This window comes from Nannospalax galili, unplaced genomic scaffold (assembly GCF_000622305.1).
Source record: "Nannospalax galili isolate Female #2095 unplaced genomic scaffold, S.galili_v1.0 scaffold661, whole genome shotgun sequence".
NCBI classification, from domain to species: domain Eukaryota; kingdom Metazoa; phylum Chordata; class Mammalia; order Rodentia; family Spalacidae; genus Nannospalax; species Nannospalax galili.
This window is the reverse complement of record NW_008345457.1, coordinates 436,632-455,835: the sequence shown is the minus strand read 5'-3', so window position 1 is coordinate 455,835 and position 19,204 is coordinate 436,632. Positions and strand designations below refer to the sequence as shown.

General features: G+C 42.1%; 1 protein-coding gene across 2 annotated transcripts in view; it reads left to right on the top strand.

Moving 5' to 3' along the window:
- Window positions 1-19,204, top strand: part of Bptf (bromodomain PHD finger transcription factor) — a 128,540-nt gene that overhangs the window by 39,223 nt on the left and 70,113 nt on the right. The window contains exons 3-5 of one of the 2 annotated variants that reach the window (XM_008841614.3): window positions 8,510-8,733; window positions 12,111-12,320; window positions 12,758-12,943. In XM_008841614.3, the coding sequence (XP_008839836.1) occupies window positions 8,510-8,733; window positions 12,111-12,320; window positions 12,758-12,943 (620 nt within the window). The remainder of the gene's footprint in view (window positions 1-8,509; window positions 8,734-12,110; window positions 12,321-12,757; window positions 12,944-19,204) is intronic. The other variant, XM_008841615.3, reaches the window with a different exon arrangement.

Below are 19,204 nucleotides of genomic sequence, written 5' to 3'. Positions count from 1 at the left end.
GCAGGGATGCAAAGGCAGATGGGGTGGGAAGAAGCCCCAAGATTTCCCAGGGAGTGGATTGAGTAGCTGGGTTGTACTGGATACAAAGGATCAGGGAGAGGAAAGGTGAGCCTTGGAGCCCCAGAAAGAGGCTGGCGGGTGTTGCAGGACCAGGGAAGTAGAGGGAGGTGAGGGCGGGGCCAGGTCCAGTAGCAGTGCTCCTGGGGCCCAAGGAAGGCACCAAGCCAGTCCAGGTGAAAAGGATCAGGAAACAGCACTGGCTCCCGAGGTGTCTGGGGCCCCAAGACTAGGAATGGCACAGGGCCCAAACTAGGAGTAGAGAACATTGCGGGAGATGGAAGGGTGAACCCAGCTGGGGGAGTCCAGGCGGGGAGGGCTGCACGATAGACTTACCCCAAGAGAGGCCTGAGGGCAGGAGAGCGGGCCAGGAGAATTAGCCGGTGGTGCAGGTCCTGGGAAGCAGGGAGAGGTGAGCTCAGCAAACAACTTTAAAAAAAAATTTTTTTAATTGAATTTTTGTATTTCATGTAGAACATCTTTTTTAAAAAATATTATATTATTTTTATTTTATGTGTATAAGTGTTATTCCCACATGTAAGTAAGTGCATCCATGTCGTGCAATGCCTGCGGAGGACAGAAGAGGCTGTTGGATCCTTTGGAACTGGAGTTACGGACAGTTGTTAGCTGTCATGTCGGTGCTGGGATTCAAACCTGGGTCTTCTGCAAGAACATCCAGTGTTCTTAACTGCTGAGCCATGTCTCCAGCCCCATGACATTTGTACAATGTGAAGTGATCAAATCAGAATGACTGACGTATCCATGACATCAAATTTCTTATTGTATGTATTTAGTGATAAGCTATATCTTCTAAAAATTGCTCATTCATCTTACTTGCTCATTTTCTTAAAAAAATATTTTTTTTGACTTTTTGAGACAGGGTCTTCCTATAGCCCTAGCTGACCTGGAACTCACTATGTAGACATGTGCCAGCAAGCCTGCCTTAAAATTTTTTTAATTGAATTTTTGTGTATTTCATACATAAAATCATCTTTATACCCCCTTCCCCTTTGGCACCTTCCCATAGCCCCCCTTCCCCACTGAAGTTCATATAGTCTGTCTTTTGTGTTAAGGCTTATCATGTAAAGTTAGTGTCTCCAGATGTCCCTCAGAGCAAGTTCATCCACTGGGATTTAGTCAGCCTATCTAGAGTCCCTCCTTTTAAGAAAATCAGCTCTTCCTCACCCAGCAGTAACCAGATGCCAATAGTTCTTTGACTAAATTTTTTGACTAAAAAAAATTTTCACAGTTCTGTGCTGAGTTTTTGTCTGCTTGAGTTTGCAGCAATTTTTTAATTATAAGGTTAGCAGCTAATATAAAAATTTCCACAGTTCTGTGCTGAGTTTTTGTCTGCTTGAGTTTGCAGCAATTTTTTAATTATAAGGTTAGCAGTTAATATAAAAATTTCCAGCCGGGCATGGTGGCACACGCATGTAGTTCCAGCACTTGGGAGGCAGAGGCAGGCGGATCTCTGGGAATTCAAGGCTGGCCTGGTCTATATAGTGAGTTCCAGGACAGTTGGGGCTACAGGGAGATCAAAAAAAAAAAAAAAAAAAAAAAAAAAAAAAAAAAAAATCCCAGTAAGCTGGGTGAGTTCGAAGCCAGCCTAATCTACATAGCAAGTTCCAGGGAGACCCTGTCTCAAGAAAACCAAAAAAAATTTCCAGTATTGCTTTTATTTATTAAAAATAAAAATATGTGATTCGTGTAGGTTAATGATACATGTCATGAAAGGAGTCTTCTAGATGAATTTAGACCAGCTAGTGCCATCTCTAAACTGCTCTGTAGGAAAGTCTCCCATACCTACCCCCAGTCTTACTCTCTGTTCAATAGCTGGATGATTTTTAAAAAATATTTATTATTTTTATTTTATGTGTGTTCGTGTATTGCCTGCATGTAGGTAAGTGCACCTGTGTCATGCAGTGTCTGCAGAGGTCAGAAGAGGCTGTTGGATCCTCTGAGACTGGAGTTATGGACAGTTGTTAGCTGCCATGTGGGTGCTGGGATTCGAACCCAGGTCTTCTGCAAGAACAGCCAGGGTTCTTAACCGCTGAGCCATCTCTCCAGCCCTTTTATTTTTATTTTTATTTTTAATTTTATGTGTATGAGTTTGTTGCCTGCTTGTGTTTAAGTGCACCCCTGTTGTGCAGTGCCAGAGGAGGGCATTGAATCCCCGGAAACTGGAGTTAAGGATGTTTGTTAGCTGCCCTTGCAAGAGCAGCAAGTGTTGTTAACCCCTGAGCCATCTCCAGTCCCAGAAAGTTTAAACTCTTCAGCACAGTTCTTTATCTTTGTATATTTAATTCCCTTCCCTCTCTCCTCACCTGAAACTCTTGGATCACTTGTCCTTTAAGTCTCCTCTTATTTATGCCATTTTTAGGGCTTGCCTTCTCTGAACCCCTATTTCCCTGGACCACTTTCCTTTTCACATCCTTGAGTACTTTGAAAACATGCCCTATGTATGATAGTATTATAGTAACAGCTTATTATTTGCAGGGCTGAAGATGGAACCTAGGGCCTTGAGGATGGCAAGCACTCTGCCACTGAGCTACGTACCCCGCTGCTGACCATATAAAGTAGATGCCACATACTTCCTAAGGGGAGGACAGTAGTGGCAGCAACTGCATGTTGCACCCACAGGGTACTGAATGGGGTATTCTAAGACCTTTATATGATTTTAAAAACTATATTTTATGCCACCCTTCATCCCAGCACTTGGGAGGCAGAGGCAGGTGGATCTCTGAGTTTGAGGCCAGTCTAGTCTACATAGTGAGTTTAGGCCAGCTGGGGCTACTGGGAGACTCTGTCTCAAAAAGACCAAAAAAGAAGTCAAGCGTGGTGATGCACGCCTGTAGTCCGAGCACTTGGGAGGCAGAGACAGGTGGATCTCTGTGAGTTCAAGGCCAGCCTGGTCTCCACAGTGAGTTCCAGGCCAACTGACTACAGGGAGACCCTGTCTCAAAAAATAAAAAAATAAAATAAAAGAATGTCTGCTGCTTGTCGTGTCTAGTTACTACTGAATTCTGGTTCAGTTGGTTTCCTAGGCCACTGCAAGAAAGCTGCAGCAGGAAAGTACAGCTTTGAAAGCTTGAGGTCAGAACGCAGGGTCTCCTCAAGGCTGTGGGAGAGAAAATCCTTTCTCAGCCTTCCCATCCTCTAGTGCCAGGTTGCCCTTGTCTGTCGACAGCTTAACCACTGCCTCCTCTTCAAGGCAGTCTGGGCCCTTTCTGTCAAGACTTTTCCTCTGCCTGTTCCCAGGATTCTGTTCCAAAGCTGCTTCTATATTTTAGGAGTGGGTATATCAGCACTGTGCTTCCTGGTACCAGAGTTTGGGGATCTCCTGGTGCTGCCGTAACGAAACACCACACACAAGTGACTGAAATGGGATTTTATTATCTCAGATCTGGGTTTCCTGAAGCCTGAAATCATGTCACCTGAGTTGTCTCTTTCTGAAGGCTGTCAGGGAGCGTGTGCATGCCTTCCTTCTAGTTGGACACTTACTCTAAGCCGTCTCCATCTACACTGGCCACTCTTCTGTCTGTGTCTCCCCATCCTTTCTTCGGAGGGGGGACAGTATTGCAGAATTCACCATTGCTTCTTTCTCTTCATTTTGATAGATTTGTTTAGAGGAAAAAATGGAAACAATGTGATTTGTTTTCAGACTTATTAATGAACTTCATAAGTGAGTAAAAAGTAAAATGTAGTCTAGGTAAAAATCAAAGAAACTGTGAAATGTATGTGTATAAACTTTTTCTTTTTACCCTCTTCTTTGCTGTGATCCTGTGAACTCATGAGGACACTTGGCAAAGAGCATCTTTAGGACAACTGGGCTGTTTCCAGGGAGCTCACAGGCCTTGTAGGAACAGAGGTTCTGTGGGACCCACATTATAACTCCAGAGCTAAAAAAGACACAACATGGATCAATGTGTATTTATACAGAAGAGAAGTAGTTGTTATTTTACAATTAGGACATAATTTTGATTATATAAACTGTGTGAATAAACCCAAATACATCAGTATAAGTAAACAACTTTGCTTTGACAGTGTTTACTATTTTGCTACTTAGGCCTGTAATGAATTTATTCTTCTCTTTAAGAAGAAAAAGTTAAGTCAGTGAGAATATGGTAGTATTTGATGAGCAGAATAAAAATAGTTGCCAGCACCCCATTTTTAGAGAGATCTAACATTACTTTTATGGAGACAGTATTAGGGGAGCAAGTCTGGATAGCAGGCCAAAGGAGGGGAGCCATTCAAGTGTTTTTGAGCATGCTTGGCCTGAGATGGGAAAATGGAGTAAAATTATAGATGCTGTGAAGACATTTGAATGATTAGTGTGGAGGAGGTGTTAGATTGGTTTCACATACTGCTGGCAGGCAGAATCAGAACTAATTGGTGGAATTACTACAAGTTTGAGTCGTCTCACTACAAAGAAAAGCCTACTTAAAGCAATTCAAGTGTTGGACTTTTGCATGAAGCAGTGAGTTCTCTTTTGTGGATGGGAAGGAAGTTCTGCAGATACCACAGTAGAGCCTATTGGCTGTTAGGGACACTTTCAGTAGTTTGTGGGTTGCTTTCAGAAATTGACAGAAGTTAGGCTTGGTGGCACACACCTTTAATCCCAGCACTGGGAAGCAGAGGCAGCAGATCTCTATGAGGTCCAGGTGAGCTGGGACTCCAGGGAGACCCTGTCTCAAAACACCAGAAAAACAACAGCAAAGAACTGGCAGAAAGTGGGGAATGGAGAGCTGGCTCAGTGCTTGCTGCTCTTCCAGAGGATGAGGTTTAGTTCGCAACTCCCACATCAGCTTCCATGGGCACCTGCACATGTGCACGCCTGCATACATACACATTTTTTTTCTAAATTGTTTTGTTTGTTTTGTTTTTGAGTCTGGGTCTCCCTGTAGCCCCAGCTGACCTGGAACTCACTATGTAGATCAGGCTGGCCTCAAACTCACAGAGATCTGCCTGCCTCTGCTTCCCAAGTGCTGGGACTACAGGGGTGCGCCACCACGCCCAGCTTTGACTAAATTTTTTACTAATTAAAAAAAATTTGTGTGTATGAGTGCTTTGTTTGCATGTATGTATGTGCATGGGTGTCAGGTCCTCTGCAAGAGCAGCCAGTGCTCTGGACTGCTGAGCCATCTCTCCAGTCCTCATACATACATTTTTTAAAAAATCTTAAGAAATTGAAAGAATGTCCATGTAGTTGAATTTGTTCCTATTATACTATCTCATTTTCATGATGAGGTCTTACATTCTAAAGTTGTATCTTTTTCCCCAAAAAAAGTTTTTTAATTTTTATTTTATATATATATTTGGGGGGGGTGGTACAGGGGCGGGGGTTGTGGAGGATTTCAGAGAATTACTTGCAGGAGTTAGCTCTCTCCTTCCGTCATATGAATTCCAGGAATCAAACTTTGGTTATCAGGCTTGGTGGCAAGTGCCTTTACCTTCTGGGCCATCTCTCCAGCCCCCAAATTTTTCTTGTTCCAATGAGAAGTATAGGTGCAAGCCGTGCATCAGTTGATGCAGGGATGTGTTCTAAGCTTGTCATTGTGGACATCATAGAGCAAACAGTACATTAAGTGGCTGTGATGCCACTGGGTTAGAGTCGTGTGAGACCACCATTGCCTAGTGGGTTCATCAGTGCCTGAAAGGCCATTCTATTGTGCATGACTGTATTTCTCAATAAAGAATGAAATACTTAAAACTGTGCAGACTTTGGATGTAGGTCAAATGGTAGAGGATTTGTCTAGCATGCACGAAGCCCTGGGTTCAATCACCAGTGTAGCATAAACCAGGCATAGTGGTGCTCACCTGCAATCTCAGCACTCAGGAGGTGGAGGCAGAAGATCAGAAGTTCATGGTTATCCTCTGGTACATAGGGATTTGAGTTCAGCCAGGTTATAGGACACTGCAGAGGGAGGGAGAATGAGATTTTTATAATAGGGAATCTTTAAGATTGAAATTTTAGAAAATAAGAGGCAGGCTGTCTATAACTCCTAGGCATGGTCAGAGCTCACTAAGTGCTTGATGATTTGATACTGTCACTTAATTAGATTTTTGATAAGGCATTGTGTTTTAAGAGCTTTATGAATCTTTTTGCTGGGAATATTGACATTAGCCTTGGAAATCAGATTAAGACAATTGTCATTACTCAGTCATAAGAACACAGCAGAAGTAACTAGTAAAGTGAAATCAGAGCAGATTCAGAAAGATTTTTAAAATTTTGTGTTTATGACAAATTAAGAAAAGGGGGGAAATAGACTGGAGAGATGGCTCAGTAGGTAAGAGCACGTTGTTTCATAAGTATCAGGACCTGAGTTCTGGTCCCCAGTGCCAATGTAAAGAGCCCTGCACTAGGAGCAGAGATAGGAAGCAGATCCCTGGAGCTCTAGTTCATTGGAGGGACCCCCTGTCTCAGTGCTAGAGCAGGATACCTAACATCCATCTCTGGATTCTGTGCACACACACACACACACACACACACACACACACGCACACGCACACGCACATTCGCAAAGAAAAGGAAAAACCGCAAGAAATTTGTATACATTGTGTACCTTAACAGTATTTCATGTTTATTGATCACTAATGATGTTCCCATTCGCTGTGATAGCTCCTTGTCTTAATACCCTCAACTTGTGCAGTGACTGAAGGCAGGTACTCCTACATTCCCTTTTTATAAGTAATGTGGATAAAATGACTCAGAGGTGTGCTTTCTGACCAGGCCCATGTATCTCAAGGGACTGAACCCATTCAAAGCCAGATCTTTTCTACTTAATGATACTGACGATAGAATCCTGGGCTTTGAGCATGCTAAGTGCTCTACACTGAACCACATCCCTAGACTGGAGCTCTATGTGTGTATGCGTGTGTATGCATATGGAAGCCAGAAGAGAGCATTGGATTCCCTGGAGCTTGAGTTACAGGCAGTTGTGAACCACCTGACATGGGTGCTGGAATCTTAAATCTGGTTTTCTGAAGAGCAGTACTGGCTCTTAACCCCTGAGCCATCTCTCCAGCTTCGTTTGTTAGGTTGTTTAGTTTGGGGCTTTTCATATAGCCCAGACTGGCCTTGACTTGTTATATAGTTAAGGTTGGCCTTGAACTGCTGATCCTCCTGACTGCCTACCAAGTCCTGGGATTCCAGGTGTGTACCACCAATTCTGCCATTATGAGATGTGCTTCTTGAAGCCTTGTTCTAGGTGGTAATCTGCATTGTTTTTTAAATAGTGATCATCTCTATTGAAGTCTCCACCTCCCTTAGAAGTAGATGGAACCTCAGGAGAGGTAGCAGGAAAGGAAGCTGCCTCTCTTCTCTCCAGTTTGAGATTTGATTGTCTTTAAGACGAGTGATGAGCCAGTAGTGGTGGCATATACCTTTAATCCCAGCAGAGGCAAGGCTAGTCAGGGATACATAATGAGGTGCTGCCCCAAAGAGAGGGGGAAGGGGAGGGAGGGAGGGAGGGAAGGAGAGAGGAGGGTGGGTTGGGGCGGGGGGAGAGACAGAGAAACACTGTTGCTTGGGTGAAGTGGCTTCTTCAAGGACCAGAACTTAGCAAAGCTTTATATCATGTCATAGAAGTGCTTCTAAACCATATTATAATGTGAGTGTGATCTCTACTTCCTGTGTTCTGAGCACCATCATTTCTGAAGGCTCAGGGTTAAAAGTCTCACCAGATTGTTGCATTAAAGTTGGTTCAGGTGGAGCTGGATATGTGGTGCAGCAGTTAAGAGCACTGGCTCCTCTGGCAAGGACCCCGAGTTCAGTTCCCATCATCCACATGGTGGCTCTCACAGCCATTCTGTTTCAGGGCTCCTGGTGCCCTCTTCTGACCTCTCCAAGCATCATATGCATGTGATGCACTTACATACATTATAGGCAAAACAGTCATACACATAAAATAAAAATAAATAGATAGGGGCTGGAGAGTTAGCTCAGTGGTTAAGAGCACTGACTGCTCTTGCGGAGAACCCGGGTTCAATTCCCAGCACCCACATGGCAGCTATGAACCGTCCTTAACTCCAGTTCCAGGGGAATCCGAAGTCCTCTTCTGACCTCTGTAGCATTGCATGACATATAAAATATTTTAAAAAATAAATAGAAAAAAATTTTAAAGTTGATTGAGGTATAACTGGTCTGATCTGCCAAGTACTCTGTACATGACTGTGGATTTGGAACCATTTCACTGTGTGTGTGGGGGGCGGGGGCGGTGTGTGTAAATAAATTTGTCAGTACCCTCTTTGCTCACTCCTAGTCTGAAATTGTTTTATTCCTAACCTCATGTGGTGGTTCAGAAATAAAAATAATTAAGGTTGCTTACGTGAAAAAGAATAAACTGAACGAACTTCAACACATAGTCTTTGCATTCTGTGTCTTAAGTCTTCATTGGGTAGATGTATCAGTTAACTAGCATTGTCTAATGTATGTTCTTCCATTTCACAACAGAGAAGAAGACACAGAAAATGAAAATGAAAAGAAAATCTGGTATTACAGCACAAAGGTCCAGCTTGCAGAATTAATGGACTGTCTGGACAAAGATTACTGGGAAGCAGAACTGTGCAAAATTCTAGAAGAAATGCGAGAAGAAATTCACCGACACATGGACATAACGGAAGACCTGACGAACAAAGCTCGGGGCAGTAACAAATCCTTTCTAGCAGCAGCTAATGGTGAGAGGAGAGACTGTCTCACTTTATTTATTTGTTAAGTTTGAGATAAGCTCTTGATTTAAAAATAATTCTAAAAGTTGAAAATGTACTAAGATGGCCAAGTTACGTATTCTGCTTTGCTTCTCTGTCGTTTTCCTACAATAGCCTTATTCACTCAACATAGCTCAGGGAAACTGTACCTTCCAGTGTTTGGTTTCCTGCCTTTGTCACTGATAAGACTCCGCTCAAACATTTGTGTCTTGTTTGTTTGTAACAGGTTCTACCTATACAGCCCAGGCTGGGCTCAACACTTAATATAACACAGGTTGGCCTTGAACTCATGAACCAGCTGCCTTAGCCTTCAGATTATTGGGACTATGAGGGGTATGCCTCCTTGCCTAGCTCATCATTCTCACCCTGTCCCTTCCATACTGTAGACTACTGCACAGGAAATTTTATTTATTTCAGCCAGATTACTCCCCCTTTCCCCCTTTTCCTCCACAAATCAAGTGGACAAGTTTCCTTGTATATTAAAGCTTGCAGCACAGCTTCTTTTAGAGAATCATCTTGAGTTCCCACAAAAGTCAATAGGATTATGGTTTTGCAATTTTGAGACTACTATATCATGTGCGCCAGGATCAAACAAATCACTGGATATGTTGTATATATTGAGAGTCTGATTCTCGCTATCAGAAGTTCCCAAATAAGCAAGGGGACAATAATAGAATGAACCAAAGACGGAACTGCACATGGGTACCTCCACACATGTCCACACATGTCTTCATATTTGGATAGTCCCTAGTGCTGTTGTCATCCAGATTGTACGACTTCTAAACATTCTGCAGTCACTAAAAGAACCACAATTTTGTGGAGAGATGACAGATTGTAGAGTTTGGGGAGGAAGAAGTCAAGCCGGCTTGGGACATCATGAAGTGCTGGGGTGGAAGAAGGGGCTGATACCCAATGGAAGACGCCTGTGAAGAGGACAGAGCACTTAAAAGGTTCCCAAAAGTCAAAAATGGAACAGTTTGAGCAACAGGATTAAAGTGATTTTTTTTTTTTTAAAACTCATTTTAAAATTTTTAAAATTTTTTATTTTAAAAATTTTAAGTGCTCTCGTGCATGCAGTGCCCACTAAGGCCAGAAGAGGGTATGGGGTCCCCTGACACTGGAGTTACAGACAGTTGTTAGCCACCATGTGGGTGCTGGGAACTGAACCCAGGTTCTCTTCAAGAACAGCCAGTGAGTGCTCTTAACCACTGAGCCATCTCTCCAGCCCCTTAAAGTGATATTTTAAAAAAAATTTTGTTTATCATTTTTATTTTATGTGTTATGCCTGCATGTGTGTAAGTGCACCTGTGCTGTGCAATGCACAGAGAGGTCAGAAGAAGGCATTTGATTCCCTTGGAACTGGAGTTACAGATGGTTGTTAGTCACCACGTGCGTACTGGGAACCAAAACCTGTTCCCTTGCAAGAACAGCCAGTGCTCTTAACCACTGAGCCATCTCTCTAGTCCCCTTAGAGTAATATTTAAAAAGTGGGGAAGGTGGCACATGTCTGTAATCCTAGCTACTTAGGATGGGTGAGGCAGAAAGATTGTGAATTTCAGCCCAGCCTGGGCAACATAGCAAGAGCCTGTCTTAACGATAATATTGTAGGGGCTGGAGAGATGGCTCAGTGGTTAAGAACACTGGTTGTTCTTGCAGAAGACCCGGGTTCAAATCTCAGCACCTACATGGCAGCTAACAACTGTCCATAACTCCAGTCCCAGGGGATCTGACAGCCTCTTTTGACCTCCGAGGGCATTGCACAACACTTACCCTACATGCAGGCAATACACGCATACACATAAAATTAAAAAAAAAAAAAAGACAATATTGACCAAGCTGGCCTCGAACTCACAGAGATGCCCCTGCCTCTGCCTCCTGAGTTCTGGGACTAAAGGTGTGCGTCACCACGCCTGGCCTGCCTTCCTTCCCTTCCCCTTCCTGCCTTCCCCTTGTGAAGTCATTTCTCCTCCTTGGACTCAGTGTTCCTCTAGCTGTTTATAACATTATTTACAGCCTTTTCTTAAAGGCTCTCTCCTCTCTCCTCTCCCCCCTCCCTCTCCTCTCCCCTCCCCTCCCCTCTCCTCTCCTCTCCTCTTTCTTTGACAGGTTCTCTCTGTAGCCCCAGGTGGCCTGGAATTTGTTATGTAGATCAGGCTGGCCTCAGTCTCCCAGAGATCCTTCTGCTTCCCTAGTGCTGAGATTAAAGGCATGTGCCACTATGCTCATCTCCCTTTATTATTATTTTATTTATTGTTTTTATTTTATTGTGTATGAGTGTATTGCCTGCACGTTATATAAGTGCACCCATGTCGTACAATGCCCGAGGAGGTCAGAAGAGGGTGTCAAATCCCTTGGAACTGGAGTTATAGACAGTTGTTAGCTGCCTGTGGGTTCTGGGAATCAAACCCTGGTCCTTTGCAAGAACAGGTAGTGCTCTTAACCACTGAGCCATCTTTCCAGCCCCCTTCATTATTTTTTTTAAAGACTGTGTCTTACTACATATCCAGGCTGGCCTGAACCTTTTGATCCTCCTGCCTCCGCCTTCTGAGTACTGGATTAGATATGCATCACTGTGCTCTGCTATTGCCATGTTTCTTTTAAAAAGAAAGTTGATCTGGGCTGGAGAAATGGCTTAGCAGTTAAGAGCACATACTGCTCTTCAGGAGGACCAAAGTTCGATTAACAGCAACTACATCAGGTGGTTCAAAACTGCCGGTAATTCCAGCACCTGGGGGATCCAACGCCTCTGGCTTCCATGGGGACCTGTATTAAAGTACACACACATGATTAAAAATAAAAGATCTTAAAGTTGATCTTATTTATTTATCTATTTACTTATTTATTTATTTATTTTGGTCTTTTTAAAAAAAAAATTTTGTTATTTTTATCTGTATGAGTGTTATGCCTGCATGTAGGTAAGTGCACCCATGTCGTGCAGTGCCTGCGGAGGACAGAAGAGGCTGTCGGATCCCCTGGAACTGGAGTTACAGACAGTTATTAGCTGCCATGTGGATGCTGGGATTCGAACCTGGGTCTTCTGCAAGAATAGTCAGTGTTCTTAACCACTGAGCCATCCCTCAAGCCCCTTATTTTGGTCTTTTTGAGACAGGGTCTCCCTGTAGCCCCAGCTGACTTGAAACCCACTATGTAGATCAGGCTGGCCTCAAACTTAGATCTGCCTGCCTCTGCCTCTCCAGTACTGGGATTCTACACCCAGCTTAGCTCCTATAATTTTCACTCTTGTAGTTGTAATGATTTTTAAATAGTTAGCATTAAAATTCTTAAGTGACATCTGGCAATATTTTCATTGTATATGGAAAAATGTTTTAATTTTTTTTTCATTACAGAAGAAATTTTGGAATCCGTAAGAGTCAGAAGCGGGGAAGATATAGACTGTGATAAAAGCCTGGAAGAGATCGAAAAAGACAAGAGTGAGATGGAGAGCAACAGCTCCAGAGATGCTGAGAAAGGCAGAGAGGACTTGGAGGACCAGTCCCTCGACAAAGACAGCGACAACAAAGCTTCAGACGACGGTCCTGGGCCAGGGAAACCTGAGGGTAAAAGAATTACTTAGTTAAAAGATATCTTTCATTAATGCTACTTATGCAAACTCCAGTTTCACTTGCCAAATGAAAATGGAAATGTGCACTGCAAGCAACTACTTTTTATTTATTTATTTTTTTTCTTTTTCTTTTTAAAGATATTTAAGGGAGCCCCTCCCTTGTAACATGCATAGCCATTGTAATGAGTTTTATGTATTGATGGATTTGTGATGTTGTACTTACATTCCCTAAGAAGATTACTTAAACATTCTTAACATCTTCCATACTTTTGGATACCCCATTGCAAAGCTACTCTAGAATCTAATTATTGTAAAATGACCATCCAAGAGAAGTAGATTTTTTTGGTCATATTTTAGTATTTGAATGTGGCCATTTGTCCAAAAGCAATTAAAAAAAATATCTTTAAAGTTTTGTTGTGCGTTTTGCTGTAGAGCCAACAGAAGTTGGGGATAGAGGTAACTCTGTGCCAGCAAATCTTGGCGACAACACAACAAATGCTTCCGAAGAGACTAGTCCCTGTGAAGGGAGGAGCCCTGAGGGGTGTCTCTCAGAAACCCATGATAGCAGCAACATGGCAGAGAAGAAGGTGGCATCCGAGCTCCCCCAGGATGTGCCAGGTACAGAGGGCAGTGTATCAATGCCTCTGTAATGGGGGGACCCTTCCCTTTGCAGTAAAAGCTGCATGTCACCTAGAACTTGAAAGTACATGTTCATCCATGCTGCTTGCTGACAGTGCCATCCTGATTGCTCAGTTGTCACCTAACATTGAAAGCTTGGCAGATGTTCGTACAGTTAGTGCTTGAAACTCATATTAGTCCTCATGCTTTTCTTTCATAGATTGATTTGTATACTTGGTCACCAGACCATCCTGGCCAAATTTTTGGTTTGAATTACTCACAGTAATGGCTGGCTCCATGTTGAGTGACTTGACCCTTTTGGCTCTGTATATACTAACACATTAATCTTATGTTTGCATGTGCTCATGTAATTTTCCATTTCACAAGTCATAACATTGTTAGAGAATCCATCATCACAAAACATTTTTGCAAGATGCATTGCTATGTTAACCAGTAATTCCAATCTTAACCTTTTTTAACATCGAAATTTTACTTGGAATAAGTTACATTGTACCAAGAATGTGATTATGACCTTCTGTTTGCTTTTCTAAAAACATAAAGGTATTTTTTAATTCACATGAGTAAAATAAGAAAATAAACAGTGGTAATCTCACTAAAAACTAAGAGTTATTATAGTTGGAGGAATCCTTAAGGAGCCTTTTCTGTGTATTTAAAAATATCGCCTGTTTTCAAACTTTGAGTGCTTTGATTTTTACGTCTTATGCTGGGCTGTGAATCAGATGTTGGAAGCACTCTTTTTCAGAAGATGAGTGTTCCAGGTCCACTTTGGCCTTTAAATTCATGCCATTCACCCTTTAAAGCATCCAGGTTCCTGATTTGTAGTGTGAAGGATCTTGACATCTAGCAGTTCTTCTTGTGCAGACTTTCTTTCTCCTTGAGCACTTGACTTCAGTGTTGCTGAAAAACCCCCATGTAAGCTCAGACTGTGTGTAGGCAGTTCATGAGGCTCCAGGGGAAGCCCAAGCTGTCAGCAGAACGTCACCATGGTTCACAGTAGGAGCGTGCTTGTTAAGATGAAGAAAACCTGGAAACTGTACTCTTATGAAGCAAAGGAAGAGATTGGTTGGGTGTGGGGGTGAGATTACACACATATAATCTCAGCGTTGGTGAGGCAGAGGCAGGATTGCTAGAAATTCAAGGCCAGCCTGGTCTACATAGCAAGCTCCAGGTTAGTCAGGGCTATGAGTGAGACCTTCTCAAAAAGCAAACAAACAGGGAAAGAAAGAAATTCATTTAGCCTAGAATGCTGTAGGGTTGACAGTTGGAAATCTAATTGTCCTCAAACATTGGAATGGCTGAACTGGGGAGAGAATAGAAGTTAAACTTGTTAAGATATCTAGGCACACAAGTAGAGAGTAGAATGAAGTGTTTTGATTGAATATTAACGACTTTCTTAAAATTAGAATTGTTTAGAAAATAGAGCCGTCAAGAAATAAAATAGTGGTACCCATCATAGACATTGGTGAGGCAGGTGATACTTCAGGGAGAGTGGTTTAGCGAAGGAAATGGAGAAACTCGGGTCTATAATTTGGTTCTACAACTGACTGATCGCATCTTTCGGTTTTAGTCAGCTTAAAAAAAATTTTTTTTTTTTTTTGGTCTTTTTGAGACAGGGTCTCCCTGTAACCCCAGCTGTCCTAGAACTCAGACCAGGCTGTCCTTGAACTCACAGAGATCCACCTGCCTCTGCCTCCTGAGTGCTGGGATTAAAGGCATGTGCCACCACACCCAGCTTCCAACCCCATTCTAAAAATATTTTACTACTTTTATTTTTTGTGTGTGAGTGTATTGCCTACATGTATGTAAGTGCTTTCATACAGTGTTTGTGGATTTCAGAAGGTGTCAGATCCCCTGGAAATGGAGTTACAGATGGTTGTTAGCCACCATGTGGGTGCTGGGAACCTGGGTCCTCTGCAAGAGCAGCCGGTGATCTTTACTTGCGAGCCATCTTTCCAGCCCCACAGCCCCATTTTAAAAAAATGTTTATTACATTGTCCTGTTTTAAACCCAAGCTCAGTTAAGTAATGACTATCCTTAGATCTTACTTATTATTTGTTGCTTCTAGGTTTTTTTTACATCTATTTTATGTGTATATGAGTGAGTGTGTGTGTGTGTGTGTGTATGTATGTATCTAGGTGTGCATGCTCATGCAACACACATGTGGAGGTTAGTTAGAGTCAGTTCTCTCCTTCCGTCACCTGCATCACAGGAGTCAAACTCCAGTTGTCAGGCTTGGCAGCAGGCGCCTTTACCTCTGAGCCATTTCAGCCTGGATTTGGTGTTTCATCGAGTAGAAGCTTCAGACTTAATAGTCTAGCAGGAATACTTTGCGTCCTTCTTTAGTTCTCTGTGCTTTTAGTTATCCAACAAATACTTAATTTGTTACTGTCTGTGCCTTGGGAGAGCACTCTGTACTTTGTGGTATCCCTGAACCAATCCCTGTCCTCACTATGGATCCTCCTGTGATTAGTGGACGAGGTGGCTGATAGGAGATCTGGGGTCATAGTAACTATGGTAGGAAACATCTCACTTGGTTTTCTTTTCTAAACTTGCAGAATGTGTTTAGACATCTACTTTATTGATGAAAGCCTTTGTATACACATTGGAAAAAGTATTTTTGGTGAAATTATTTTTTAATTGAAGTGCATAGAAATTAAGGGATGGGTTTTTACAACATGTACACACCTGGGGAACCATGTCTCAACAACCAGTATACCTGTCTGCCAAAGATAGTAACTAACTGTTCTGTCATCCTAACACTAACAGTTGATTTTGCCTTTAAAAAGGCATACCTTGTGCATACCTTGTGTCAAGTTTACACACACATTCTGTAAGCCTCTGAAGCTCTTCAAAGGGCTTGTTGAAGCTTATACTTTGCTAATGATGAGTGAGTGTGCAAGCCTTGGTACATTCTTGTCAGCATCATTCCTGCCCTTGGCAGTGGGGGCGGGGGGATTATATTGTTGGTTGAGCCTGTAGCCACTGGGTGCCTGAGGATCCCAGACTGTGTGTGTGTGTGTGTGTGTGTGTGTGATAGTGAGTTCCAGGCCAGCTGGGGCTACAGGGAGACCCTGTCTCAAAAATACCAAAAAAAAAAATTGTGTTCTTTTGGTGTGTGTGTGTGTGTGTGTGTGTGTGTGTGTGTGTGTGTGTGTAGATAGATAGATCATTTGGGCTTTTGTGGAGTATCATTTCCTTTGTTTTCTCAAAGTGTCGTTTTGTTTGTTTATTTTGGGTTATTTTATAGGAAGACAAATTTTTTTTTCCTTTATGGCTATCTTCACTAGAAACAAAAGTTCCTCTCTTAATTTTTGAATATTCTAATCCCATATTCCTTGATTAAACACACCCTGGTTGTGATCTGTTTTTCTTATACTGCATCCAATTCCTTGATATTTTGGCTAGGATTTTGTATCTCTTTCATGAATGAGATTAGCTTATAGTTTCATCTGATGTCCATATCTGTCTCTAGTAATAAAATTCATAAATTAATGGGGGAGAGACAGGGCTGGAGAGATGACTCAGTGGTTAAAAGCCCTGGCTGCTCCTGCAGTGGACCTGGGTTTGGTTTCCAGCACCTACATGGCAGTTAACAATCATTTATAACTGGACTTCCAGGAGATCTGACACCCTCTCTGGCCTCCTCTAGCAATGCATTCAAGGAAAGCACTTGTATGTATAAAATAAAAATAAATATTAAATTAATCTCAGGGACCCAACAAGATGGTTCAGTGGGTAAAAGCACTTGCAGCATAAGCTTAACTACCTGAGTTCAGTCCCCAGAACCCATGGTGAAAGGAGAGAACCAACTCCCGAATGTTATCCTTTGAACTCTACATGGTACACATCACACACACACAGACCCCTATACTCAGAGACACATGCACAATAATAATGAAAATTTAAAAATAATATTGAGGGCTGGGAAGATAGCTCAGTCAGTAAAAAGACCTGAGTTTTACCCCCAGAGTCTACATAAAAAGTCAGGCACAATGGTAGGGATTTGTAATCTCTGTGGGAAGACAGAGATAGAAGGATCCCAGGGGCTCATTGGCCAGCCTAGGTCTCTTGGTGAGTTGTATCCCCAGCCCCTGTTTGACATTGATAAATATCTCATGTATGCTTGATGAACATATGTATGTTCAATTAGTATATGTATACTAGTTGAATGCAGTATAAGACAATTATTTTTTTCAAATGGGGGCATTTTTTGGGACAGGGTCTCATTCTGTAGCCCTGGATAGCCTTGAACTCAACTATGTAGATCAGGTTGGCCTTGAATTCACAGAGATCTGCCCACCTTTGCCTCCCAAGTGTTGGGATTAAAGGTGTGTGCCACCATGCCCAGATAAGTTTTTAAAAAAAAAAAAAATTTTTTTTTTGAGATAGGGTTTCCCTGTAGCCCCAGATAGACTGAAACTTGCTATGTAGACTAGACTGGCCTTGATCTCACAAAGATCTGCCTGTTTCTGTCTCCTGGAGTGTTGGGATTTAAGGCATGCACCACTACACCTGGCTAATTCAGAGGTTTTTGTTTTTGTTTTTGTTTGGTCTTTTTGAGACAGGGTCTCTCTGTAGCCCCAGCTGTCCTGGAACTTACTGTGTACACCAGGCTGGCCTTGGAACTCATAGAGTTCCGCCTGCCTCTGCCTCCCAAGTGCTGGGATTAAAGGCGTGTGCTACCATGCCTAGCATAATTCAGAGTTATTAATTGTATTGTTCCAATCTATGTATCTTACCACTCCCCCCTTTACAAGATGTTTAAAATTATTTTTACCTATTTACTATGAAAGTGCTTTTATCTCTTTTTTGTTTGTTTTATGGTTCTGGAGATGGAGCCCAGGGCTTTATACATGTTGAATGACTGCTTTACCATGGAACTATACCTTAGCCCCTCTATTTACTTATTTTTAAAGATTTATTTTTAATTGTATATGTGTGGACATGCACACACATGTGAGTGCAGGTGCCTGTGGACTTCAGAAGAGGTTATCAGATCCCCAGTGGTGGAGTGACAGGCAGTTATGAGCAGGTCCTCGCTCCCCTGAGCCATCTCTTCAGCCTCTATAGTGGACTATTTATTGGGCTGGGGTGTGCCACGGCTCGTGTATGGAAGTCAGAAGACAACTTGTGGAAGTTAGTTAATTCCTTCCCCCTACGTGGGATCCAGGGATTGAACTCAAGGTTGTCAGGCTTTGACATTAGATGCCTTTGCCTGCTGAGCCATCTTAGAAGCCCTTAATATGAATATTTATATTTTATTTTAAGATTTACCTTGAAATAGTCTTATCAGAGAGCACTATCATTTTTATGGTTTGTTAAAAGGGAAAATGACAGATTTATAGCCTACATAAACTGAGGGTCAGAATATAAAACTGGATGGATTTCATGACAACCATCATTTTTTTAACTATTTATTTATTTTATGTGTATGAATATATTGCCTGCATGTATGTGAGTGTACCTGTGTTGTGCAATGTGGTGGCAGTCAGAAGAGGGCATCGGATTCCCCTGGAACTGGAGTTAAGGATGGTTCATAGTCGCCATGTGGGTGCTGGGAATTGAACCCGGGTCCTCTGCAAGAGCAGTCAGTGCTCTTAATCGCTGAGCCATCTCTCTAGCCCCTGATAACCATCATATTTGGTATAATCAGAGATCCAAAATATTTCATATGACTCAGACTGAAAAGGAAAAAAAGCGGGACAGTATTTTGTGAAGGACAATTAAGCATCACTTAATTCCTTACGTCAGAATTCCAGACATTTTACTTTTTCACAAGAGTGATAATTTTGCCCATATAGTAAGTATACTGTGTAGTCTTCAAAGTAACTTCTTTATAGTTAGCAAAAGGCTTAATTTCAGAATTTGTCTTTTGTCATGGATTTTTTTTTTTTTTTTTTTTTTTTTTTTTTTTTTTTTTTTTTTTTTTTAAAGGATGTTTACTTTTGGAAAAAAATTGCCAAATTGTCTTCCCAGGTAGCTAAACCATTATGTGCAGCCACTTACATTTCTGTTGCATGCCTCCTCCTTTTTGTTTGGCTAGTGTTGAAGGGCTGAAGAAGCCAGAGTCATTACTGATAATTGGGAGATGAAGGAGGGAGGGAACCTGCTGGGTGCAGACCAGGAACTGCATGGAAACTGAGTTAATTTTGATGGTTAACTTCAGTGGTTACATTAACTTAGGTGATGAGTAGATTCAGTCAGCTTTTCAATATAGACTTTGATTCCTACTACACAGTC